We start from the raw sequence: 26,601 nt of genomic DNA on the forward strand, positions 1-26,601 counted from the left end.
TTCCTGGCATCAGGCTACACGTCATAGATCTACACTGTAGATCTACAGAATCATTCCTCAGATGGACCAATCAGCAGCATGTCACTGGGGTTCTCAAGTGGGCTCCTCCCTCCCTTCACCGATGTTTCGTTAAGTTAAGCCCACGACACCTCAAGAAGGCTTAACGGTGTAATCCAGCATCCTGGAAGCACCCCCCCTCCATGCTACCACCACACAACTCCATTTTACCCTCACCGTCTAATGCCTTCCATCAACCTAGTATTAACCTAGCCTCATTAGCCTTGAACCTAGCCTTCACCTGGAATTAGCCTAGCCATCCCAGGTCGGTTCCGTATGACATTCTTCACTACACCACCAGTACCACCGTCAATGATTCAGCCCTGTTGATACGCACTGTCAATCATGACCAGCAGAAATAGAAATCAATTAACTCCACACATATATTGTTTAGTAGCACCAATGGGTGTATTTTTGTTCAAATTAAATATCAACTTGAGCAGTGGCGCTGGAAGTACTTTTAGGTACGGGGTGCTGCAAGGCCGTAGCCACCGATTCAACATTGGGGGGGATGGCTGCCGGCCCCCATAGGGCGGCGGAAAATTTGGCAGCGACCAAAATTTATTTTGGCCACTTTGTCGCCAGATTAGAGGAATATTAACATTAAGATTAGACTGTTGTGTCATTATTCAGTCACATTTTCTCACTCACCTCCATGTCACCACTTGCTTCCACTGCTGTGTTGGAATCCTAATTCTCTCTCCCACCCTTTTTGGACTTTTAGCCATATTTAGAGGAATATTTAATTTTAAATTAACATTAGGATTATACTGTTGTGATGTCATTATTCAGTGTCTTCTCCTTCTCTGCAGCATTATTCAATTTACCCTCAGGAATCAGGGACAGTGATAGCCTACCTGCTATTCCTCCCATATATCCAGGGCCGGATTAATAGTACCATGGGCCCCCGGGGCTATTCATTTTCTAAGCTATTCATTTAGCCTTTTAGTCATAAAGATTATATCTTCCAGACTGAAATGTTATAACAGAAGTGGAGTATTGGCCAGAATTACATGAACATTTGGACACTTATTCAGCGGGTATTTTGCATGTTGCGTTCAGGTGCACTGTAAAAATAATAATAATATATATATTTTTTTTTACACCTCTTGCCGCACCCACCGCACCCAGCTTCCCGCGCCCTTGAACTTGAGTGATTTATGTGGTACAAAATCTGGAATTTTATCATCTCTTTAGTCATTCATCAAGTAAAAAATACCAAGCATTTGCTGTTTACAGCTTTATAAATGCTAAGACTTTCCGCTTTTCTCTTGTTTCATATCGTTATAAAAGGGATACTTTATGGCTTTGTTTTGGCTGCTGGTCAGACCAAGTCAACCTAAATAAATTTTAAGAGTACTTTTTGAGTTCTGCTAACTTCTCATGTGCATGTGTCATTATTTGTGACATTTTAGAGTATATGGGCATGAAAAAGATGGAGAAGCGTCCTCATGGAGTCTGTAAGCAAACACTTAAAGGAGATGTTCTTGGCACCGGGCTGCAACACGTACATTGATTTGATCTTTTCTCCCCTTCTTTCCTTCTCCAGGCGAGGAGGTGCGAGCAGAGTTCTTCATGGAGGACCTGAATAACGGCGTGAAGCTCTGCCAGCTGATCGGAGCGCTGCAGAGCAAGATGGCCGACAGCTGCCCTGCCCAGCTCGGCAAGGTGAGCCGCCCGGGAAGAGCTTAAACAAGGGTGGATTTCATCTTCAAACACCGCCTGGGGATGTTTGGAGAGAATGCTGTCTATATACCTTATATCTTCTATAAAGACAGATTTGTATGTGAAATCCCAAACTTTTCAGTCTAAATCACACAGTGAATTCAGTTGAGTCAAATTTCAGTCCATTCCAGTCTTTTTTCATCTTTCTCTTCTTCTTAGGTGCATGTTTTATTTTTTTAAACTCATCTGCATAAATTAGTTTATTTATAATATTTTGTTATTGCTTTATTAATGTTTTTTTGGGGTCACTTATGGTTTTTACATCACTTTGGGGGGTAGGGTTAGTGTCAGACCACCAGAGCTTGGTGGTCCATGATGATGATTGACAAAGTCCGTATTTCAAATCGTCATTATGTTTTGTTGCTGCCAGCTGTTTCCAATGAGGAAGGTGGCGTGTAAGAGAGACGCCTCACCCGGGTCCTTCTTCGCCCGCGACAACACCGCCAACTTCCTGCACTGGTGTCGCCACATCGGCGTGGAGGAGACCTACCTGTTTGAGTCAGAGGGACTCGGTAAGAGCAGAGACTTGTACGGATCTAGTCTATTTTCATCAGCATTTTTATTAGATCACAATGCTGAAGCCCTATTCACACAGGTCTTATTTTAAAGGTACATTCAGCTATGTTTTTTTGTTAAAATAAGTGTTAAGTGACTATATTCTGACAGCAATCACTGAAATAGTGTTTGGTCAGTAACTTGAAACCCTCAACCCCCCGCTGTCCTCTATCTCTCTCCTGTAGTCCTGCAGGCAGGGCAGACGTATCTCCGCAACCGTAACTCGTAGAGACTCATGGATGGGGGCGTTGGATTCGGGATGAAAAAATATATATCGTCCTTTATAAGCATCGCGATCTGACCCAGAAAATGTCAACTTTTCTCTGATTGGATAGTTTGAGGTCGGCGCCAATTTTTATCCAATCAGAGAAAAGTTGCTGGTTTTGCTGTTCAAAGTTGCCTGATGTGATGATGTGATTTTGTGTTTTGTGCCTCAGTGCTGCACAAGGAGCCTCGGCAGGTCTGCCTCTGCCTGCTGGAGATCGGCCGCATCTTCTCCAAGTAAGTCAAGTCAAATCACACTTGAGTTCAATGCAACAATTACAATAGAAAGGTGCTTATATAACAACACAGTGAAAATCCAATGGAAATGCAACAATAGGGTGAAAATTAATGGTAAAATAAGGAAATGATAATTAGGGATGCACCGATCCACATTTTTTCCACTTCCGATCCGATTCCGATACCTGAATTTGGATATCTGCCGATACCGATATTATTCCGATACCGATATTTTTCTTGAATATACAGTATAGGCAAAGATTTGTCCAATTAAAGATTTTTATTTTAATATACCTTGCAAAAAGAAGACAAAATTAAGAAAATATACAAGGCAATTATTATATATATTATAATTATTATACGTGGGCAAATTACGGCCAGCGCCCCCGGCCCGCGCTGGAATTGCAAAAAAAACAAAAACAAAATAAATCCGATCCAATTCGTGAATTATGTCAGTATCAGCACCCGATACCGATATTGGATCGGATCGGTCCCATCCCTAATGATAAGGTAGTATAGGTAACTAGAAGGGCACTCGGGAGAGTGTCACCGTATGGAAGCATGGAAGCAGTTTAATGGCACTGAGCACCCTATCTTACGCCCGGTGCAAGGACAAAGGTTGTCATTGCTAGTTTCTAGCACTCAACATCTCAAATTTGTTGCTATTAATTACCCCTGGGTCGCTGAAACAGGTCCCTTTGATGTACTGACCCAGTGGTAATTTTGAGTGCTCGAAACTAGCAATGACAACCCTTGTCCTCGCCCTTGCGCCGGACGTAAGATAGGGCGCTTGAGACTGTTGAGACTGGGGTCTTTGTGCCCGTCTGACGTGCGGCGGTGCGCCCCACCTCCCGCTCAGGTTCGGTGTGGAGCCTCCTGTTCTGGTGAAGCTGGAGGAGGAGATCGAGCTGGAGGAAACGCTGCTGTTAGCAGAGGAGCCGGCGCCCGCCGTCAAGACCTTCAGCGTCTGCTGCCAGCACGGAGGCCTCTACCAGCCCGGGGTGAGTCTCTACAAACTGACTACGTTTACTTGCACACTAATATTCCCAATATGACAATATTCCAAATTTGATACGATGTCATGTAAACGGCATATTCCATTTGAAGATTCTGAATTAGGCCTCATTCCGAATTTTTATTTTCTGATTTAAAACTATGTAGACTGCGTAATGCCTCCAATATGTGCCGATATTACTCTGGTTTTAGCGGCATTCTTTAGACATGTTATCCAGCGTATTCAGTATGCGTCTCAATCACAAGTCAACTAGCCAAGAAAAAGCCCACATTTCTGGTCAGAAGAAGAAACACACCTACTTTTAACCATTATATAAGACTTGGATATCAACAGGTTTTTGGATGTGCGCAAATATTGTAACGCCAACCTTTTCAAAGTGGCTGAATGCATCAAACAGGGAGGCTCTTTAAAAAAAAATTAAAGCTACAGTCTGCTGCTTTTCAGCTCGAGGCAGGACATGTTCTGTACGCGTGGAGATTATATAATTGTATGTATATATATATATATGGATTGGCTGCAGCAGATCTCATTAGCATGTTCATCACACAGGAGGCACATGTGCGACCCAGTTGAAGCCGAGCCAAGATGGCGGCAGGCAGCGGCTCTTACCGCCTCGCCGCCCCGGGCTACATGACGGAGCATGGCCGCCCGCGTGACTCTCCGTCTCACATGCGGCCCTCGGGCTGCAGATGTGTAGCGTCACTCGACCATAAGCGCACAGCGCTTCCTCCAACACTTCACAGATTGTCACTGTGGTACCGGCAAAGTTAGGGCTTCAAGCCCCCTGTACCGCCAAAGTTAGGGGTTCAAGCCCTCTGTACCGCCAAAGTTAGGGCTTCAAGCCCCCTGTACCGCCAAAGTTAGGGGTTCAAGCCCCCTGTGGAGCTCAGTGGGAGAGCAAGGCATTACATATTGGGGATTTGATTCCATTGGAGCCGCCTGGACTAAAGATGTATTTATTCATGAAACTAGAAGGCGCTATGGAACACTAAATTCCATATAAAGTTAATGTATATTGCATTTGTTTTAATGTTTGTCTGATATGTTTGTCTTATCCTGTTCAAATGTAACAAATGCCATCAATAACAGAGCTAATACAGACCCAACATCGTCCATCAGCAAGTTTGAGAAATTTTATTAACAACAAAAACATTGCTGACCATGTGATTCATTTGGGTGGAATTGCATTATTCCTCGCACATAATCAGCAGATCAGTCTTCTTTCCAAACAAGGAAGTGTGTAGAAAATAAATCCAGTTTAGCTCTTTCCAGCCATGTGACGTTAGAAGAAGGAATCTTGTAACTGTAAAATGTTAAAGAAAACCTATTGCAGCATAAATATCCGTAGGGGGGAAGTCAGTTATTACAATAGCCTGGCTGTGTGATGCTCATGGTGGTGTGGGACTGCCTGGCGCTATTGCGTCGCTCCAATAAATAAATAAAGAAATCTGCGCTGACCTCATTCACCTCCAACAGCTTTGTAGCGCTCCGTGTGCTATACTGTGTACTTACTGAAGTGAGAGTGTCTCAATAACAAATGTGAACCATATAGAGGCTTTACAGCTGAGTCACAAACATGCTGCCAACCAGCTGATGCTCCAACATGGAGGAACACTGGAGGACATCTTGCAGTAGTAGCCAGCCGTAGGTGGATACAGTATCTACGTCTGTCTGGTGCACTCTTGAAAAGTAGTTAAAGACCGCCCCCTAATACCTAAACTAAATGCGTGACAGACGTATGAATTGACCAACCACGGACGGCGTGACACAACTCGTGGGGGCGGTATATTTTGAATGATGCACCGATGCACACAGAGAGCCAGACTTCAGTCACAGCCCAGCCAATCAGATTCTACCGTAGGAATTCCCACGGCAAAACCCGGAAATGCTGACTTGTGATTGAGACCCTCCGCCGTTGAGATTAGTTAGTTCATAAAGTCTGAATCTATAACAACCACACTGAGGACCTCCAATATGGCTGCCAGAGGGTTGGTTATGTCACCTGACAGTTCTCTACCCTCCGCCCCCCTATCCCGTCCCCTCCAGGAGCATGGCATGGACGACCCTCCCTGTAACTGCGCCAACAGAGTCTCCATTGAATATCTGTCAGAGGGACGATACAGACTGGGGGACAAGACACTCTTCATCCGGGTGAGACACACACACACACAGACACACACACACTTGGAAGTGGTCCTGTGTATTGGGTCACGCCTTCATTCTGAGTCTCAGCGTGGCAACCCCTGAGTCAACTGCAGGCTCGGCTAAAATGGCCGCAAGCTACATACACGTTATTCATCACAATAAAACTGTACCTATACTACCTCCTGCACAAGGTTTGTTATCCAAAGTTTGGGACCCTGAGTATTCCCAAATATTGCGTAGTTTCCAATACCGAGCCCTTATACACATGCCAGAGTATGTACTTTCTGCCTTTTCCATTCAGAATGGCTGTTGTTCTTCTGCTTCCCAGCGGGGAAACAGCGCCATCTCTGTTGTGTCTACAGTTGGAACCCGTAATTACACATCCGGAAAAGACAGAAATGACATGCTGTGGCATGTGAATAAGGCATGCGCGTAGCCACGGGTACCCAAAAAAATGGGGTAAAAAAAGTGTTTTGTTTTGTCTGCAAAACACATGTCAACGCTGTCATGCACTGTGTCCAACTGTCCGCCTGCAAGTAAATCCATAGAGAAAATAAGTAGCAAAGAGCGTTCCCATCTGCAACGAAAATCACTTCCTTGTTTGCCTGAGACGCATGTGTACCCATGCGTCTCAGGCAAACAAGGAAGTGATTTTCGTTGCAGAGAGGTAACCCTCTTGGAACCACTCTTGCTGGTTCCTCTCGCTATGGATTTACTTTGAAAATGACAGTTTCGCGTACTTTGGATTATTATTTGATGATCGCATGGTGAGTACACAAGTCACAACATGTATGTGATTGTTTCTAGCGCTGTTGTGTGTGCTTTTGGGGGAATGAACGGCGGTAGCATATTAGAGACTGCCACACTACTGTACTATCTAACTAGCGTTAACAGTACTAGCAGCCCCCATGTATCACTGTGAAACGCACTTTCTAATGCACGCCACGCACAGTGAAGATGTTGGCGGCGTGTCCCTTCGCATTTAACGTTAGCCAGGAGACTTTTCAGTCATGCATCTGCATGCGTCTCAGATTTCTAATAATATACGGGTCCACACGAACATGCCAACCAAATTTGCGTTCTTTCCCGACTAGAACACTCATTGGAAAAAGTAGGTGAGACTTTTTTGAGATACTAAACAAAGTGGTTTTACATGTTGCCAAAAAATACAATTTAATTGACTGCTTCTACCTGCTAATAATGAGTGCGAAAAGGAGCAAACAACACACAAATATTCCTCTAAATCTGGTTTGAAAAGACCCAAATTTTTTTTGGCGGCGGCCTCGCGGCCGCCACCAAATGGTCCGCCCCCTGGCACACCCTGGCTTTCTGTGGCACACCCAATGAGCCGAGTCTGGCTACGCTACTGGAATAAGGGCTCGGTATTGGAAACTACGCAATATTTGGGAATACATAACATAAACATAAACATCATTTGAGCTCATCCAGGTAAGATATTAATAATGTAATGACACATTCAGCGGGAAACTAACTATAATTAAGACATGTGCCAACTTTGACGACGTTTGGTTCAGTATTTAAAGAGCAAACAGGTTTTCTTTTACTTCCTGAAAAGTTGCTGTTGTGGAGTTTCGAGGTCCTGCCGCGACAGCGACGATATGTATTTAATGTACAGACTTTTGAAACACTCATTTAAAGAAATGCAATGCGTCTCCCCGAGTCTTTTCCTCAAATGCTGCCTGGCAGCTCAGCTCAAGGTTTTGTTGAATGGACAACTGCAAGCTACGTCACTGATTGGCTCCGCCTAGTGACGTCAACAGGCGGGGTTTTTGAAGCAGTTCAGCACCGCCCAATTCAAAGCTGCCTCACGAAAAAAAAATTATATTGAAATGGCGATATTGAGGATTTGGATTTAAACTAATGTCTCAAACTTTTTGAGGCTTATAATTACTCACATAAGACCCTAAATTACATAGTTAGAAGGTTTTTGTGGATTTAGGTTTCCAGGGTCTTTAAGATAACCCTAGGCTAAGAATGTGCTGTGTGAAATGCCCCATTATTCTGACCCCCCGCCCCCTCTCTCTCTCTCTCTCTCTCTCTCTCTCTCTCTCTCTCTCTCTCTCTCTCTCTCTCTCTCTCTCTCTCTCTCTCTCTCTCTCTCTCTCTCTCTCTCTCTCTCTCTCTCTCTCTCTCTCTGTGTCTCACTCTGCAGATGCTTCATGGTAAACATGTGATGGTGCGTGTGGGCGGGGGTTGGGACACGCTGCGTGGCTTCCTGATGAAGTACGACCCGCGCGGCGTGCTGCAGTTCACCACACTGGAGCAGAAGATCCTGGCCTTCCAGAAAGGCCCGCCCGGCCTGGGCGGGCGCCATGCCGCCCCCCCGCCGCCGCCCGACATGGACCCGCTGGCCGCCGTCAACAACCTCATGTCCGCTTCCTCCTCCTCCTGCTCTTCCTCTTCCTCCGTCTCGGCCTGTAAGCCCGCCCTCATGGCAGGGGGCGGGCCTCAGCCGTGTCGGTCGCACGCCGCCTCGCCCGCCTGCACGCCCACGCTGCGCAGGAAGGACGCCGCCGCGGCCGCCAAGAGGATCCTGCAGGTACTGTAGGGCTGGACAAAATATACTGTATATCATTTTCATTTCATTTTATTGGGTTTATTTGGCAGGGACAGTGTGCATGTACATGAATCATTCTGAGTAAAGAACAAAGAGATGCCTTGCACCAGATTATAGCTTCAAGCTAATTTCCATCTGTAGTCCCCGATAGGGCACCATAAAACAAAATACATAGTCAAACATGGGGCACCATAAAAATGCCAAAGAAAATCAACAGAAATGCTGATAATTCAGCGGACAACAACAAATCACAAACAACCGGGCGCCACATGAAGCAAAAACACCAGAAACTAAGATGTACAGACATGTACATGATGTACTTCTTCATATCAGTCGATATGACAGCATGTTATCCTTTGGTGAGTGTACAGGAGTGCATCTCTCTGCAGAGATATATGTAAATATATTCATTTAAGATGACTTCCTTGACTCCTGGCTCCTGCTTTTTGATCTCAAGATGGCTCATTATTCTTTTTGGCTGTTAAATTCCATTCTGCATCAACACAGCATATTTTATCGCCATATATATTGACATTGATTTATTGTCCACCCCTACCTGCAGGTGACGCCCTCCTCTCCCAGGAAGCCTACCCAGCTGCCCTTACCCGTTGCCTCAAAAGGCTGCTCCTCGCTACCGGCCACGCCTCTCGCTGGCTGCTCCAGGCAGTTGCCTCAGGGGGGGCGGGGCCAGCTCGGCCCAGGCGCTCAGGGGGGGCGGGGCCAGCTCGGCCCAGGCGCTCAGGGGGGACGGGAGGCTACGCCTCCTGCTCCCAAACTGAAGCTGAGGCCGTCGCGACGCGCCGCCGCCGCCCGTCTGCCTCGGAGCCCCGTCTGCCCCGAACCGTCCCGCAAATGCCCCAAACCCTCCACGCCATGCCCCGCCCCCGCCGCTACCTCCTCCACGCCAAGCCCCGCCTCCACGCCATGCCCTGCCCCCGTGCCTCGCCCCGCCACCGCTCCAGCGCGGGTTTCCACACTGAGAGACACCCGTCCACCGTTGGGCCCCGGCCAGCGCTCTCGGCTGGCACAGCGGCGTCCTGGTTCCCCGGCCTCGCGGCTCCGTCTGGAAGCGGCCAGGCGGGTGCGTGCCGCCGCCCGGGCGACGCCCACACCCACACCAAGACCAGTGATGACTCCGCAGGTCCGGACGCCAACACCCGGCTCACGGGTCAAGTCCCCGGCGCTTCCCAAACCCGCCGCCTCGCCAGTGATGGCCAAAGAGTCCGCAGCCAAAGCCAAGGCACCGGTCCCAGCCAGGCCGGCCACCGCCGCTCCATGCAGCACCCCCGCCCCAGGGCCGGTCCCACGGGGTGCCGCTGCCCCCGGCAAAACCAATCAGAAAGCAGTAGCACCAGCCACGACTCAGAGGGCGGGGCGAAGGCAGGCACTCACCACTGACCCCTCCAATCACAGCAAGGCGACTCTGAAGCCAGAAGCACCACACGCCCTCGTCCCGCAGAGCACCAGCCCCAACGCCAGAGCCGCCAAGGACCAGGACAAGACGCCGTGCTGCAAGACCAAGAGCAACCAGCCCTACTTTGAGATGACCAGCAGGAGGCGGCAGAGGACGTGACATCACTGCGGGAGGACATGACATCACTGCGGGAGGACATGACATCACTGCGGAACGGAAACCCGCAGCACTTTTCGGAGCTTAAATACACCTTCTCACTAATCCTCATGGACCACGTCTCATTTTTGACCGTTTTTAATTTTTGTTGTATGTTATTTAAGTCTTTTTTATGTCTAATCCAAAAGGGGTCAGTCAGTTGTGGGGTTTTGTATATTTTCTCTCTATATGGATTAACTTCTCGGACAGGTCAGTTAACACTATAAGCTTGCACAATGTTGACATTCTGGAGTTTTAAACCGTTCAGCTCGTTTAGTTTTTACGTTTTTTCATGAGTGGCATTAACTCGCTGCAGCCGGTGGTCTGGTCTGAAGCTGTCGGACTGAACTTCTCGAGGAAAAAAGAACCGGGTTTCTTACCACAAATCCTGTTCCAACACTAACTTCACACCGGCTGTTTTTAGCCCTGCAGCGGGTCAGGAGATAGCCATGTTATGTGTTTTAATTTTGTTTTAATGTGACAATAAGATGGATGAACTTCGAACGTTCTTTGTCACAGTGTGTCGTGGAAGATGATCATGATGTTTGAGATCCTGGAACGAAGCACCTCACGGCTTCCCTGTCCTTGATGTTCACACAAAAAAAAATTAAAAAGCAGGTTTCTGTCACCAAAGTCAGACAACTGGAACAAACGTTACAGTTTTTCGACCCCCCCCACCCCCCCGGAGGGCGGTTTGTTTGGAAGCCCCTCGTGTGCCTTCGTCAGTGAGCGGCAGTAGAATGTATTGGGTTTTTAAACGGTTTTTACTGATTAGACTTGCACAGTGTACACAAGCACTCGGTGTGACTCCGGTTCGGAGTCGCAGATGAACTACTACTGATCCAGCATCTGCAGCCTGTCCTCCGCCTTTTTTTAGAGCCAATTCTATGTCATAGACTTGTTTTTACATGTGTTTTTTTGTTGTATATTAAAATTCTAGTTTCCTATGTGGTGCGTGTATGTATGTGTATATATTCTAGCAGTGAGGCTATTTCTTGTTCAGCACTTTACAGAAACATCTGTTTTTGTCATTTGAAAGGTGATTCTGTTGATTGTTTCTTCGTCCAACTACCTTTTGTCAATTTGATTAATAAATGGACAAACATTAAAAAAAAAATCTCTTGAATATGGTGTCTTATTGAAATAGTGTTTTACTGTTGCCTGGGGTCACTAAGAGGCTTTTGACTATGATGAGGACTTGCCCCCTCTCCCCTTTTAATCCACTTGGACTTAGTGAGGCTTCATAAGGCTTCTCAGGTTGGTTAATGAGTTATAATCAATTAAGTTTCCATCTGATTTAGGATCAAAGTGAGAATTCATGGTCATAGTTTTTCCCAGAAACGTCCTAGCAGCATCCTGACTGACTGGCCAAGAAAGCAACAGTTGTTAAATTGGATGCAGAAATGTTTTGACTTAGTACACGTTTTGTATGAGTTACAGTAGAAAAGTGACAAAATTACAGACCTGGCCCAACTGCAATAGAGGACACAAGCTTTTTAGTTCCCAGTGAACTATTTCAATGTTTGTTTTGCCTCATTTTGCCATGTTTTAAGATGGTTAAAAAGGCAACTGAAATGTAGCTAAATCTTTCTCCAACCTTAAAAAGTAAAGTATAAAATCAAAATGATCTAATAGACATGAGTCCATATTGAAAATACAAGTTTTTTGGTTTTCATAAACTGATATGTGATTCAAGCGAGAGTAGAGAAATAAAATAAAGGGCTATGTTTTAATTGCATGTCTGCATATCCTAATGCATTTTGATTAATCTTACCATGGTTTCTCATCAGAAATATTAGTCACCTTTTGTTCTCATGTGGATTGATGAAGATTATTGACCCAAATGTTTTGATAATACTGACATCAAATTCTATGGAGGGCTTTCAGCTGGTGGATGCTGCCCTCAGGTGGCCATATTGAAGGTCCACAGCTCATAGCAACAATGGCTGAGAACAGCTGATGGTATTTCTTCTCTTTAGAATAACATTTTTCAAGCTTTAATATCAGCCAAATGTTAACAATTTTAAACATTCTGGTAAATATCATGTAACCATCCAAGTGTGTTCCATTTGTTTTTATTAATTAAAAAATAATCTTTAAATGTGAGAAACAAAATTACAGAATTACTTCTTATTCTCATTCAACATACAAAGCTCAGAATATGTACAATGATCTGACAATAACATTTTAATTTATCACCTAGACATGTTTAATCTTAGAAAATGGTTCTGATTTCCGAGGTATTATATTCAAATAGATTAGGCAAGGCACGTTTATTTGTATAGCACATTTCATATGCAAAGGCAGTCAAAGTGTTTTATATAAAATAGATGAAAAGAAAAGAGCATAGAAAAATAAAATAAAAATATTAAGAAAAAATGTTACAAAACCAAATAAACAATAAAATCACTGTGCAATTTGGATACAATTATTCACAGTCAAATAAAAAGTAAACATGTATTTGTATTCCCTTAAATGCAAAGAATTATATGCATTGACATTACTGACTCCCCCTGCTGGTTGATACTTGTTATGCCTGTTGTGGAGATCTATAGACCCACCTGAGTAGCACCTGTGTGAAATTATCATGACACATGTTGAGGAAGGGCGAAACGTCCGTCATGTGGCAATAAATATTCAACTTGGAGTGCTGTCCTTTACTGATCATTTACTGCTTAAAGGAAGAGTCTGACGATTTTCAACCAGCTTTGTATGATTACAAAATCAGTAGTATATCAGAAAACTAAACCGTTTTGCAATTTGCACAGGTTCATTTAGTTTGACAATTATTGACAGTTGATTGGAGTTAAGTTGTGGACCAGTGATGTCATTTGTGCATGAATCCAGCACCCAGTTACTACAATATTCATGAGTTGAGCGCATTGTATTTGATTTTTATTCTCCTAAAAGAGAATTTCCTGGATGAAACGTATCCCCCCTAGCTCGCTCAAGTTTTCCTCTTATTTCCAATCGCACTTTTGTGAGTATTGTCCGGTCAAAGCTGATAACCACCAACACTCCTGATTTTTGTGGGGGTCTCTCTATTTTTAACCCTCTCTCCCGCTGTGATTGGTCATTTCTCCTGTTAATCTCCTGATATCATAGTGATACAAATCCAATGGCTTTAGCGGATGAGATTTGTTGACGTAATGCTATCTTTCATTGACTTTTTGTGGGTTGTTTTGTTTTCCTTTGAGGATGTTGGGGGCCAGATTGAGATGGTCCAGGGGCCGGGGCCGGCCCCAGGGCCGGGGCCGGGGCCGGCCCATTTTGCCCATGTGCGGTATAATCTGTGTGATTGACAGGAGAGATGATCAGAGGGGCGGAGTTGCTACCACTATCATTAAGACAGGGACAGAAGATTGGGTAGACATTCTCAATGAAGGTGCAGCCAGTAAAGGAGTAGAGAAGAGCTTCAGCCTCTACGTCATAAAAGGAGACCAGACCCTCCTCATAATCCACAAACACCCCCACCTTCTGAGGCTTCGGTTTCAGCGTGAGGAGAACAGGAAATTCAGCAAAAGCACCATACTCGTATTCATTCATCAACCATACAGTCCAGTAGCCATTCTTGGGACTCGGACTGATGTCTCCCTTCCTGTTGATCGACCCTCTGGCCACTCCTAAACCCCACCGAGTCTTCCCTTTAACCTGAACCTCGTAGTAAAACCTTCCTGAAGAGAGGCTCTGCTTCCCTAAGGCACAGGCATAGACAGAAAATCTCTCTGGGTTGTCTGGGAGAGGCCTCCATTCATCACCATGAATGACTTGTTTCCCATCATCAGACACGATGAGATAGCCATTTGCTGTATCAGGATCGAGAGTCAGAACCACTTCATACCGCTGGACCCTCTTCAGCTCAGCCTCAGCACTCAACTTCTCCATCTCTTTCCTGAGAGTATCCTTCAGCTGAGCCACAGCTCTCCTCACAGTCCCCAAATACGATGAGCGATGGACACGGACCTCTGTCCAGTCCTTGGTGTGTGGAGGAGTGTTCAGGGATGGGAAGCTCTGCAGGAGGTGGAAGTCATCTCCATTGCGTGAGAGCTGCTCCATCTCAGCGGTTCTCTTCATCAGCTCAGAGATTTCCTGTTCCAGCTCTTTGATTAAGCCTTCAGCCTGTTTCTCTGTTGTTTTATGCTTCTCTTTGATCGTCTCAATGAGCTCAACCTGGCCTCTCTTCACATACCGCACCAGAGCAGTGAAGACCTGCACACTGTCTGCTATCTCTCTGTCTGCATCTTCCTTGCTGAGCTCCACCGTGTGTTTGATCTCCTGAACCTTCAGTCGTCTCTCCCGGATCTTCTGCTGAATTTCAGCCTCCGTCTTCCCCAGCTCAGCCTTCTTTCCTTCACATTCTTCCTTCAGAGGGACAAATTGATGTGACTTGTGGTCTGACTCAGTGCAGAGCTGACACACACACATCTGGTCCGTCTTGCAGAACAGCTCCAGCCGTCTGTCATGCTTCTTGCACATCCTGCCTGCCAGGTTGTGCACAGGATCGATCATCTTGTGTCTTTTCATGGTTTTGATTTTCTGATGAGGCTCCAGGTGAGTCTCACAGTAGGAGGCCAGACACACCAGGCAGGACTTCAGGGCCTTCAGTTTGGTCCCAGTGCAGACGTCACAGGGAACCTCTCCTGGTTTGGCACACTTTCTGTAGTGAGCGACCATCTCAGATATGCAAGTATTGACTCGCGGCTTAGGTCTTCTGTTGAAAAGCTTATTACACATGGGACACTGGCACTTGTCATTACTATCCCAGTGCTGAGTGATACAGTTTCTGCAGAAGTTGTGTCCACATGGTATGGAGACCGGAACAGTGAACACATTCTGACAGATGGAACAGAGAAACTGCTCTTCAGATGGGAGACTGCTGGAGCACAGGAGCTGCTCTTCAGATGGGAGACTGCTGCCAGCAGACATATCAGACCTAAAGTGAAAGTGTGAAATAACAACATTGTTATACACTGAATTATTAAATATTGATACCTTGAAGGCCCTATGTGTAAGAATCGGGAAGCAATTAACCTGCACTGTATTGAGCTTTTTTATGGGTTCATGGAAGGACCTTTTAGCTTGTTGTATTAGCTTGTTTGAAGACCTGATACCTCTGTGTTGTTACCGGAATAAATGGCTGGTTGGAGCCAAAAGTGATGGACAAAATGACTGCAACAAATATATTGTGGTTTTAATTTGCTAATGTTAGATTACGTTAGCTTGCTTGCTGACGCAACTGTCTAGCATTTCTAACATACTGTAGCTAATCTATTTACCAGCCAGAAGCCCCGCTAATTTATCCAATGTGAATGTGACATTGGAAGCCATATTTTATTAAAGGCTTTTTAAAAATATTCTTGAAGAGTTGCCTTGGACTTCCTTTGTTCTTTCTAGTGAATGTGACATTGTTTGGTTGCAGTAACAGATCAAGTCCCTGTTCGGGTACCACAAAAGGCAAATGTATGGTTACTGCAGTGTGTCCAGTGTTGGTGGTGTGGGGGGGTCTGTGGTGCGGGGGGGTCTGTGGTGCGGGGGGGTCTGTGGTGCGGGGGGGTCTGTGGTGCGGGGGGGTCTGTGGTGCGGGGGGGTCTGTGGTGCGGGGGGGTCTGTGGTGCGGGGGGGTCTGTGGTGCGGGGGGTCTGTGGTGCGGGGGCAGTCTGTGTCCAGTGTTGGTGGTGTGGGGGGTCTGTGGTGCGGGGGCAGTCTGTGTCCAGTGTTGGTGGTGCAGGGGGGTCTGTGGTGCGGGGGCAGTCTGTGTCCAGTGTTGGTGGTGCAGGGGGGGGTCTGTGGTGCGGGGGCAGTCTGTGTCCAGTGTTGGTGGTGCGGGGGGTCTGTGGTGCGGGGGGAGTCTGTGTGGCAAGTGTGGAGCTCCCCAGGGGGTCGGTCTGCACCAACCTCCACACTCCTGTCAAAAAATATTACTCCGCGGAGGCCTCTGCAAATGCTGCAGCCAGTTCCTCCAAGGCTGATTGGCTAATGGTTGCTGTTGGTTGGTTACTAGGGAAGTCCATTCCATTCATTGCATTCTATTCACGTAAAGTTTAAACTGACTGATTAGTCAGACTTTACTGACTAATCACTTCATATATATCACTTCACTAATATCACTATTACTTCATATATATACAGTATATATATATACACACATATATACACACACACACACACACACACACACACACACATTATAATAATTATTATTTTATTAGTATTATTATTTTAGGAACATCATGTTCAGTGTTCCTCCCTATAGATGATCAGCCTATAGAGAGCCAAAGTGAAACGTCACTTCCTGCTTTGTCCCTGTACCACTAGTCTCTTAAAACAGACTGTCGCATCTACATCCCGCGAATGCAGCTATATACAGTCTGTACGTTACACCCCCAGAACATGCACAAGGAAGTTGGGAAAAAAAACCTTCAGACAGGAAAGAAGTTCGACAGAATCCGACCAATCACGACACGTGGGTCCACGAAAAATGCGGCATATTGGATTCTGATTGGACTAATGAGCGGAAGACCCGCCTTTCTACTTCCCATTCCGGTTGGTGCATGATTCTCCCCTACGAAGTACAGACGGTATGGCGGAAGCATTTGAAAATTGCGGAAGCCAACTCGTCTGTTCTAAGAGACTACTGTACCACTACCACCGCTGCGAAAAATATGAATGGCGGTGGACGAAGAATAAGGTTACTTTTTTGATCCTGTTTGAATTGTGCCACGGGGTGCCAATGCTAATTTTGTCAATTTAAAACTTAACTTTGCATATCAAGAAAGTCGCAGAAAGACTACATGCACTGTCGCCTAAGTGACGTCACTTTCTCTACCGGCAAAGCTGAAGACCGGCAACATGCCACGAGCTTCCACGAGATGTCGTTTTTATACGAAACTAACCCCTACGTATCAGTTTGACGACAAACTGTGACTTTCTTGACATGCAAAGTTATGTTTTATAAATTGACAAAATTAGCGTTGGCACCAAGTAACAAACAAGTACCGTAAATTCCGCACTATAAGCCGCACCGGAGTATAAGCCGCACCTGCAAAGTTGACTGTTTTTTACATATATAAGCCGCACCGGACTATAAGCCGCGGGTGTTTTAATTGTATTTTTTTTTTTGTTTTGTTTTGTTTTAATGTTTAATTACCATATGTAAGGGTTCATGCACAGAGGGGATTGTCGGGAAAGAGATGGCTGTTTGAGGAAGCTCCCATTTATTAACATTTCAACAAAACAACATAACACAACACCACCTGTGTTGTGTTATGTTATGTTATGTTATGTTATGTTGTTAAAAGAGGGCAAGAGAGGAAATTAAAACAGAAGTGGATTTATAGTTAGAAAGAGTGCTAAAAAAGAGAGATTTTTTATTATTTTTTATTTTTTTTGAAAAAATCCATAGATAAGCCGCACCGTTATATCAGCCGCAGGGGCCAAAAAAGGCCAAAAACCGGGAAAAAAGCCGCGGCTTATAGTCCGGAATTTACGGTACAAGTAACCGTATTCTCCGTCCACCGCCATTCATATTTTTCGCAGCGCTGGTAGTGGTACAGGGAGAAAGCAGGAAGTGACGTTTCACTTTGGCTCTCTGTTCCTCTGGATCTCGAAGGCAGCAGCCAGTTCCCAACCTTTTCCAACTCGGACCACCACAGGGCCGCGGCCCACAGGTTGGGAATCTAGTGCCACCTCACCTGACCTGTGTTCAGCTGGCGGCCTGATGCAGACCATGTTGCTCCAAACCAAACAGGTTGACTTTTTAATCTTCTCGCTGGTTTAGCCATGCTGAGAAAGCCTTTTTACATGACTGACTGGACACTCATTAGCTCTCCTCTTCTACACTTTGACGCCAGTGGAGTGAGTGGACTCTCTTTTTAGACTTATTTTTCCTCTTATTTGACCAAAAAGCAGGAAATGATTTTCAACGCGAGACTCAGGAAGAATGACGGTTGAGTCTCGCGTTGAGGCTACAGACACCCAGGCATGCGCTCATTGAAATCTTGCCGGGGTACATCATCCTATCTGGATATCTCAAGTCTGTGTTATCGCTCTCTATTTAAAGACAGTAGGCTACATTGTACCTCATGTACTCACCTCTAGTTATTTTCTTTGACGAAAAAGAGACTTGACTTTTCTCGACGGGGCAGCAATGGTGTAGTTTACTTTCACTTTCTCTCTCCAGCGTCGCTCCGCCTGTTGTTGCCGCTTGTCAGAGATTCAGTTGTGTGATCGTGATTATTAAAGCAACATAACCCACTTTTGACAGAAGATATGTCACTGTCATCTGGAGCAGCCGCGCGTCACTCACCTAGGCACTGTGGCACAAACTGGACCCTGCGTAAATGGAGAGCGCTGTTGGAATACAGCGTTCGGTTTTTCAGAGCGCTCAAACTAAATGACCCGTTTGTTAATTCCTACAGAAAGAGCTCTGCCTCTTTGAACAGCCATTCTCATTTTCGTGCAGAGCGTCAAATTGGATTTCCGAACGCTCCCCTAATATTTCACCTGCTGTTCCCCTTATTCAGAAGAGACCGTCTGGCTTGAGAGACTAACACTAACAGGAAGTGTAAATACAATCGGAGGTTCCGATTGTATTTACACGTCATGTGTGACTCATAAACATAGACTGACACATAATGTGAGTTAAACTAGGTTTGACCAGGTCCAGGTGAGTCAGACTAGTTTGAGCACGTAAAACAGCGTTTTGAACAGGTCAAGTGGGCGGGGCTGCACAAGGTGAATATGTAGCCTATCTTGTTTTCTTTTTTTGTGCCTTGGTTATAGAGAATGAGGAAGAGGCTCTTCCTCATTCTCTAACCAAGGCACACACAAAAAAGTTCTCACATTCCTTTAGAGTCCTTCCCTAGTTTCATTTACAAACATTTGCCTCTGATATTCTCTTCTTCTTCTTCTTCTTCTTCTTCTTCTTCTTCTTCTTCTTCTTCTTCTTCTTCTTCTTCTTCTTCTTATTACCTTTATTATTATTATTATTATTACTATTACTATTATTACTATTAATAATGTTGTTGTTGTTGTTGTTGTTGTTGTTGTTGTTGTTGTTGTTGTTGTTGTTGTATTTATATGTTTTGATTCATATTTCTATTGGGTGCATCTGAATGATTTTATTAATGTGAAACTGCCATTTTATTTGGTGTCACATGATGGCAGCCTCACCGAGGAGAAAACTGAAGAGTGCTAAGTAAGTAGATTGTCCAAAGCAGTGTAGGGCTGTTTTCTAATCTATTCTATCCAGCCTTGTTATACAATTATCTGATAGTGATTATTTGTTTGAACCTGTTAGTAGCCTGTTGTCCAATACCAGCATCAGTTCATCCGTATTAGTGCATGAACATACAGCCTGTTCTCTTGCCCTCAGGGTAACTAAGTTCAGGGTAAGTTATTCCAATGCAGAATGTTTCTAGAGTAGACAATGAGCACTCTTACTGTGAGACACAGTGTGAGTCAGAGGTGAGAGTTTTAAACACCCGTAAAGCCCCCTTACCATCTAATATTAATGGAGTATGTTGGTTGGTTTTTTTTATTGTAAATAACTTGTTGTACGTCGCTTTGGATAAAGGCGTCTGCCAAATAAAGTAAAGTAAAGAGTATGTGGGTCAGATAAAATTGCTGAACTCTGGCGAGAGCATTATTATAGATTAACTGTATTCGAAGTGACACATTTGTGACTGAAGATGTTGACGCCAATGAGAACTTAGCTGTCAGCTCTGAGGAAGTCCACCGTGCCATCTTCAACCTAGAAAACAATAAGGCTTGTGTACAGATCATATTACTGCTGAACATTTAAAACATGCCAGTCGTAAGGTCATCCCCCTTCTTGCTCTATGTCTTTCCGGGTTTTTTAAACATGGCATTTGACCAGACTCCATCATAGCTGTTTTACTTGTGCCGGTCATCAAAGATAAAGCTGGTAAAATTAACAGCAAAGAAAATGACAGACCGATTGCCCTAGCCAGCATATGTGTATATTTGCTTTAAAATAAATAATAACCAAATATAAAAGCCAAAACTCAATGTTTTTGTGCTTTATAGATGCCTCTAAGGCTTTTGATAGAGTTAACCATAACAAACTATTTAATCACAGGAGTGTTGATAGACCTGCAACAAGTAGCCTAATGATGTTTAGATGTTTAGATTTTTACAATTAGATAAATACGACTCAGACCAACTAGCACTCAGGGATTCAGTAATGATATTGTGGATCAGATTATTTTACAAATGTGATATGATACTTCATTTTTGCCACTTGAGTCAACATTGTAACTGACTGGTTAACACACACCATTTTCGGTTATAGAAAGATACATAACTGCCGAGCGATACCGGCCCTGCCATGACATTGGGCTGATACCCGGCTGAGGCCAACCAATACCTGACCGATACAAATATAGTCTCATCATAGATGCGTGGTCAGCATGGGGGAAATCCACAATGGCCCTAAAGAAGTAACGTTCTGTGGTCGTACACCGATACCTACTACAGAGAACACACGCACACCTACACACAAGGCTGGGCTGCGACACACACACACACACACACACACACACACACTCAACACGTCACAACAAACATACACACCAGTGGTCCTTGAGGGCTTCCAGAGGTCCTTGAAAGGGTTCCTGTGGTCCTTGAGGGCTTCCAGAGCAGACAGTCATTTGTGCTAAGCTAACTAGCAGGAGGGTGCATAACTAGGCCTACTTTCTAATGCACGGCCCGCACAGAGAAGGGCATGCACGGCACGCACGGAGAAGGGCATTTAAATGATCTTCTACTATTTAAATTATCTTCTACTATGAATACTATCAGGAATATGGAAAATATAGGCCAACTCCTAAAAATGTTGGCGTGTCCCTTTAAGTAATTTTAGCAAATGCTGATTACTGATATGACATTACTGTGTAGTTATTAGATCAGATTAGTCTAAACTTCAATGATACATGTGAGAAAATGAATCTTTTGAAGCAGTAAATTGCAATAGGATACATGACAAAATAATATAAATGAGAAAAGACCATTAACCATTTTTACTGGATTTAAATTTAACACACTTTTTTTCTTCTTCTTTTTACCATTTACTATAGACTATTTATTTTGAAGTAGAATGTGATTTTTATTTTATTTTTTACAATTCTTAAAAAAATAGTAACTTAAAGCCCCCCCCCCCCCCCCCCTCCAGTAGGCTTGGTAGTAGTATGACTTGGTAGTAGGCAAGGTATTACGGCAGGGGTCCCCAATTACTTTTCACAAAGGGCCACATTTTGCTGAAGGCTGGGGGCCGAACGGCCGGCGGTGAAAAATTGGGGGCATTTAAAGCCACATTTAGAGGAATAACCCATTTTAAAGTTATGATGTCATTATTCAGTCTTAACCACCAATATTTGATCCTTTTCTCACTCACTCCTATGTCGCCACCATGCTGTCCCTGCAGGGCTTGAAATTAACTTTTTTGACCACCTGCCAATATGGCTTCTAGATTTTAAAGTTACCAGCCAATTAGAATTTCCACTAGCCAAAATGTTTTCCTTGAAATAAACCATAATATGAGTGGGTTAATTTAAGCATAAGTATCAGTAAGTGGCCTGGGATTCTCAAAGCCTGTGTTGAGGGTCACACAAGAACAAAAATGCACTGTTGAAGCTAAATAAATCCAAAGCCAACAAGTTAATTATTTAAATTTTTATTTCAAACTTCCTCAATGTAGAACAGTCATTTCTTACACATGAGATTACTTTTAGCCTTTTAGTCATCAAGATTATTGAAAAATATCCCATATTCCAGACTGAAATATTATAACAGAAGAGACACGCTGCTCACTGCTCTGCACTGCACCAGTGTTTGTTTAGGGGGGGAGAGGCTCATAGCCAGGTCAATACGGAGAGCAGCGCGTATCTTGCATGTTGCATTCATTTGCACTCTATTTTTTTTTTTTTTTTTTTTTTTTTGCAATTCCAGCGGGCCGCTATTTGGCGAACCCTGTATTACGGTATACCAGGGTATTTAGATTTTTTTCAATACCGTCAAAACTGTTTTCTATCTTTTTTGTTCAGCCAAAATAGTCACAAGTGTCCTTGCCTGTGCTGGGCTTAGCCCTTCACTTGGGGTCGTGTCTACCGTGAATATGACATAAGTCCAATTGAACATTGAAATTGAAATTTATTTGGTGATAAGATAAAAAGAACAAAGAAGAGAACAAGCACCAAATATCAAACATAAGTTAAGAACAAACATCACAGGAAATCACAGAGGATAAAAACACAATAAAGCCCTAGGGCTTATTTCCATTGTGGTCCCCATATGTAATTAAAAACAAATTGTTAATAACAGAAATACGATGCAGCAGCAGTGTGTAAGGCGAGTGCAGTTCCATTAACTTGCATTAAAAGAAATTAATACAAGATTTAAAAAAAATCCTCCATTATCCGCCATTATGCCTTTGCATTTCCTGCATTACCATAGTTAGCCAAATTGTTAGCTTCGGAGGCTTCTAGTCAACTGCACATGCTCACGACGTGACCGCTTGAATGCCAAGCATGTCGTGTACACGACTTCCGGTCTCGTAAACATGAGTTCACGACTTCAAAATTAAGGCTGCATATATAGTCATACTGTATCTATGACAATTCGATAAACTGAGGATGAGCTGGCATGGTAACCAGTGTTGGCGGTAACTCATTACAAAAGTAACATATTACATGTAATATATTACTTTTAACAGTAACTCAGTAATATAACTTATTACTTACAAGATTTCAGTAATATTATACCAGTTACTTTGTCAAGTAACTCAAGTTACAAATTGAGTTACATTTGATTAAATCAAAGCACACATTTAAAAAAGATACAATCCATTTCCTAATCAAACTGTGTTTTATGCAAATAACCACTATAGATGACAATAACAAAGGAAAAGAATATCATTTAGAATTTTGGATTGTTTACACTGACTGATTTCAAGGTGGTTGAAATTATTTTTCTGGATCGTTCCGCTGTCATTCTGCTGCTGCTGTTGTTTTGGTAAAAGTAATGCAAAAGTAGTGTAATAACTAACGAGTTACTCTACACAGAAAGTAATATTGTAAAGTAACTTATTACTTTCAAATGAATGTAACTAGTAATATGTAGTATATTACATTTTGAAAGTAACTTGCCCAACACTGATGGTAACAAGCTGGCTAGCTGTTATGTTAGAAGCCCGCTGCCGTGTGATTATACAGCAGGCAGCGCTCATAGAAGGTTGAGAACATTTGAAAAAGAACACCAACCGAAACAGAAACATGGACTGGAAGGGGGCTTTAACAGTTACACCAGGGTGGGAATTTCATCATTTTAGGGGCAAGGCCATCTGGCCTTCGGCATCAAAAAAAACTTTTAGGGCACAAGGCCACATGCCAGGACATAAAGGTAATTGCTCCATTGACATCGTGAAGAGCGATTTTTTCAGAAATGTGTGTTAAAATAAACCAATTACACATCCTTTGCATGGGGCAGGCAGGCTACATTAAACTGAGACCACTGAGGCTTTTAAAGCAACTGACAGTAGCAGGCTGGTAGCAGGGCACTGCCAAGGTGGCCTTAGGGATCTCAGGGCATCACGGCCAGAGGGAGGGGCAACACAGGCCATGGCCTGATGGCCTCTGTGTAATTCCCACCCTGAGTTACACGATAGAATAGGAAAACATTTACTTCCCTTGAATATCAGTAAATGTGTTCTATTTCTCACAGGCTCCGACCTTTAGCACTCCTTATGGTTTTATCCAATCCAATGTAAGGGAATTTGCACACTGAATTTGCATGCCGTTCGAAAGCAGAGTGTATAAAAGCCAGTATAGCTACCGACAAACCTCATTTTGTTCATGTCAGTGCACGAGACGAACATCAACACCGCCTATAGGACGGCTTCATCTCCCTTTGCAGTACTACCTTGGATGGATATCTTGGACTACCAGCAAGATGCCGTCTGACCCTCGCGTGATGTGCCCAGGTGCCCCGGCCCTATATACGCATCTATGATCACATGCAGAGCCCTTTAGCCGCTGCCCTGCCGCAACCTTGATCGCTGATTGTGACCGAAGTGAGGTTTGTCTGCAGCTATGCTGGCTTTTATACGTTGAACGGCTCGTCCCGATGGGCCGACGTGTGTACAAATTCAGTGCATGAACGTGAATACCGTTATACAGACTGGATAAAGCATAAGGAGTGCTAAATATTATGGTAATCACTGTGATTGACAGGAGAGATGATCAGAGGGGCTGAGATTTTACCATCATAATTGAAACTGGGACAGAAGATTGGGTAGAGTTTCTCATTGATTGTGTAGCCAGTAAAGTATGGATCGAGTTTCTCAGTGAAGGTGCAGCCAGTAAAGGAGTAGATAAGAGCTGCAGCATCTACGTCATAAAAGGAGACTAGACCCTCCTCATAAGCCACAAACACCCCCACCTTCTGAGGCTTTGTCTTCAGAGAGAGGAGGACAGGAGGTTCAGCAAAAGCCCCATACTGATTCCCATTCATCAAACATATGGCCCAGTAGCCATTTTTGGGACTCACTGTGATTAGTCCCTTCCTGTTGATCGACCCTCTGGCCATTCCTAAATCCCAGTCAGTCTTCCCTTTAACCTGAACCTCGTAGTAAAACCTCCCTGAAGAGAAGCTCTGCGTTCCTAAGACACAGGCATGAACAGAAAATCTCTCTGGGTTGTCTGGGAGATTCTTCCTTACATCCCCAAAATGTACTTGTTGACCTTCATCAGACAGGACGAGGTTGCAGTGGGCTGTATCGGGATCCAGAGTCACAACCACTTCATACTCCTGGACCCTCTTCAGCTCAACATCAGCAAGCAGCTCCTCCATCTCTTCCCTGATAGTCTCCTCCAGCTGAGCCACAGCTCTCCTCACAGTTCCCTCATATGATGAGGGACTGACCTCTGTCCAGTCTGTGGTGTGTGGAGGAGTGTTCAGGGATGGGAAGCTTTGGAGGAAGTGGAGGTGGTCTCCATTGCGTGAGAGCTGCTCCATCTCAGCAGTTCTCCTCATCAACTCAGAGATTTCCTGTTCCAGCTCTTTGATGAAGTCTTCAGCCTGTTTCTCTGTTGTTTTCCACTTCTCTTCAATCGTCTCAATGAGCTCAACCTGGCCTCTCTCCACACACTGCATCAGAGCAGTGAAGACCCGCACACTGTCTGCTATCGCTCTCTCTGCATCTTCCTTGCTGAGCTCTACTGACTGTTTGATCTCCTGAATTTTCAGTCGTCTCACCTGGATCTTCTGCTGAATTCTAGCCTCTGTCTTCCCCAGGTCAGCCTTCTTTCCTTCATATCCTTCCTTCAGAGGGACAAATTGATGTGACTTGTGGTCTGACTCAGTGCAGAACTGGCATAAGCACATCTGGTCCGTCTTGCAGAACAGCTCCAGTGGTCTATCATGCTTCTTACACATCCTGCCCTCCAGGTTCTCCACAGGATCGATCATCTTGTGTCTTTTCAGGCCCATCATTCTCTGATGAGGCCCGAGGTGAGTCTCACAGTAGGAGGCCAGACACACCAGGCAGGACTTCAGGGCCTTCAGTTTGGGCCCAGTGCAGACGTCACAGGGAATTTCTCCTGGTTTGGCACATTGTTGGTCTGGGCAGCTGCTGGCTTTCATCTGAGCTGACGTTCTGAACTGAGCAGCCATCTCAGATATGCAACTATTGATCTGCAGCTTAGGTCTTCTGTTGAAACGCTTATTACACATGGGACACTGGCACGGGTCATTAATAGCCCAGTGCTGCGTGATGCAGTTTTTGCAGAAGTTGTGTCCACATGGTATGGTGACAGGATCAGTGAACACATCCACACAGATGGAGCACAGAAACTGCTCTTCACATAGGAGACTGCTGACAGCGGACATATCTAGACACTGAGACCTAAAGTGAAAATGTGAAATAAAAAAAGTTGTTATACAGAATTTTCGAATAATAATAGCTTAGACCAGGGGTGTCAAACATATGGCCTGGGACCCAGAACCGGCCCGCCAAAGGGTCCAATCCGGCCCACAGGATGACTTTGCAAAGTGTGAAAATTGTACTGAGAAGTCCATTATTATTGACACCTAATATTGATGCACTTGTGAAGGCTAAGAGGTACGAGGTACCAGGTTTCAGGAGCAAGTTACAAATTATGTAGCCTATTCATGTTTTCTGCATTCATTACTGTACTAAATAAATGGTCAACTATTTTCAAAACCCTTGAATAGAGAAGAATTGCACAGTTGCCGTCAATTGTAATGCACAGTTACAGACAGTAGATGTGATATGATTGGCCTATAGTAGCTGAGATAACCCTATGAGAAACCATGTTCTAAAATGTACCTGTAGGCCAATCTTTACACTAAAACCTTGCTCATTTAACCATGCAATAGCAG

At 44.4% G+C, this 26,601-nt stretch overlaps 3 protein-coding genes across 3 annotated transcripts in view; 1 reads left to right on the top strand and 2 right to left on the bottom strand.

Annotated features, from left to right (window-relative positions):
* gas2l3 (growth arrest-specific 2 like 3) overlaps positions 1–11,246 on the top strand; it is a 46,360-nt gene extending 35,114 nt beyond the window's left edge. The window contains exons 4-10 of the mRNA XM_083632282.1: positions 1,607–1,725; positions 2,153–2,294; positions 2,775–2,838; positions 3,698–3,839; positions 5,900–6,004; positions 8,172–8,558; positions 9,139–11,246. Coding sequence (XP_083488408.1) covers positions 1,607–1,725; positions 2,153–2,294; positions 2,775–2,838; positions 3,698–3,839; positions 5,900–6,004; positions 8,172–8,558; positions 9,139–10,149 — 1,970 coding nt within the window. The 3' untranslated portion in view covers positions 10,150–11,246. The remainder of the gene's footprint in view (positions 1–1,606; positions 1,726–2,152; positions 2,295–2,774; positions 2,839–3,697; positions 3,840–5,899; positions 6,005–8,171; positions 8,559–9,138) is intronic.
* Positions 11,247–12,332: 1,086 nt separating this feature from the next.
* Positions 12,333–18,357, bottom strand: LOC310795109 (E3 ubiquitin-protein ligase TRIM21-like). Its single transcript, XM_083657139.1, has 2 exons — positions 18,277–18,357; positions 12,333–15,118 (listed from the first exon to the last, which is right to left on the bottom strand). The coding sequence occupies exon 2, from the start codon at positions 15,109–15,111 to the stop codon at positions 13,345–13,347; it is 1,767 nt and encodes a 588-aa protein (XP_083513265.1). The 5' UTR covers positions 15,112–15,118; positions 18,277–18,357; the 3' UTR covers positions 12,333–13,344.
* Positions 18,358–19,569: 1,212 nt separating this feature from the next.
* On the bottom strand, positions 19,570–26,088 carry LOC310798925 (E3 ubiquitin-protein ligase TRIM47-like; the record flags this gene model as incomplete). Its single annotated transcript, XM_083661482.1, has 3 exons — positions 19,570–19,625; positions 24,942–25,133; positions 25,200–26,088. The coding sequence occupies 3 exons, from the start codon at positions 26,086–26,088 to the stop codon at positions 19,570–19,572; spliced, it is 1,137 nt and encodes a 378-aa protein (XP_083517608.1).
* Positions 26,089–26,601: the final 513 nt, after the last annotated feature.

The sequence above is a fragment of the Poromitra crassiceps genome, assembly GCF_964638095.1.
Source record: "Poromitra crassiceps genome assembly, chromosome: 2".
Lineage (NCBI taxonomy): Eukaryota > Metazoa > Chordata > Actinopteri > Beryciformes > Melamphaidae > Poromitra > Poromitra crassiceps.

What these genes read in the sequence shown, in the direction of transcription:
- LOC310795109 (XM_083657139.1), bottom strand. Translation starts at nt 15,111, where the DNA reads ATGTCTGCTGGCAGCAGTCTCCCATCTGAAGAGCAGCTCCTGTGCTCC.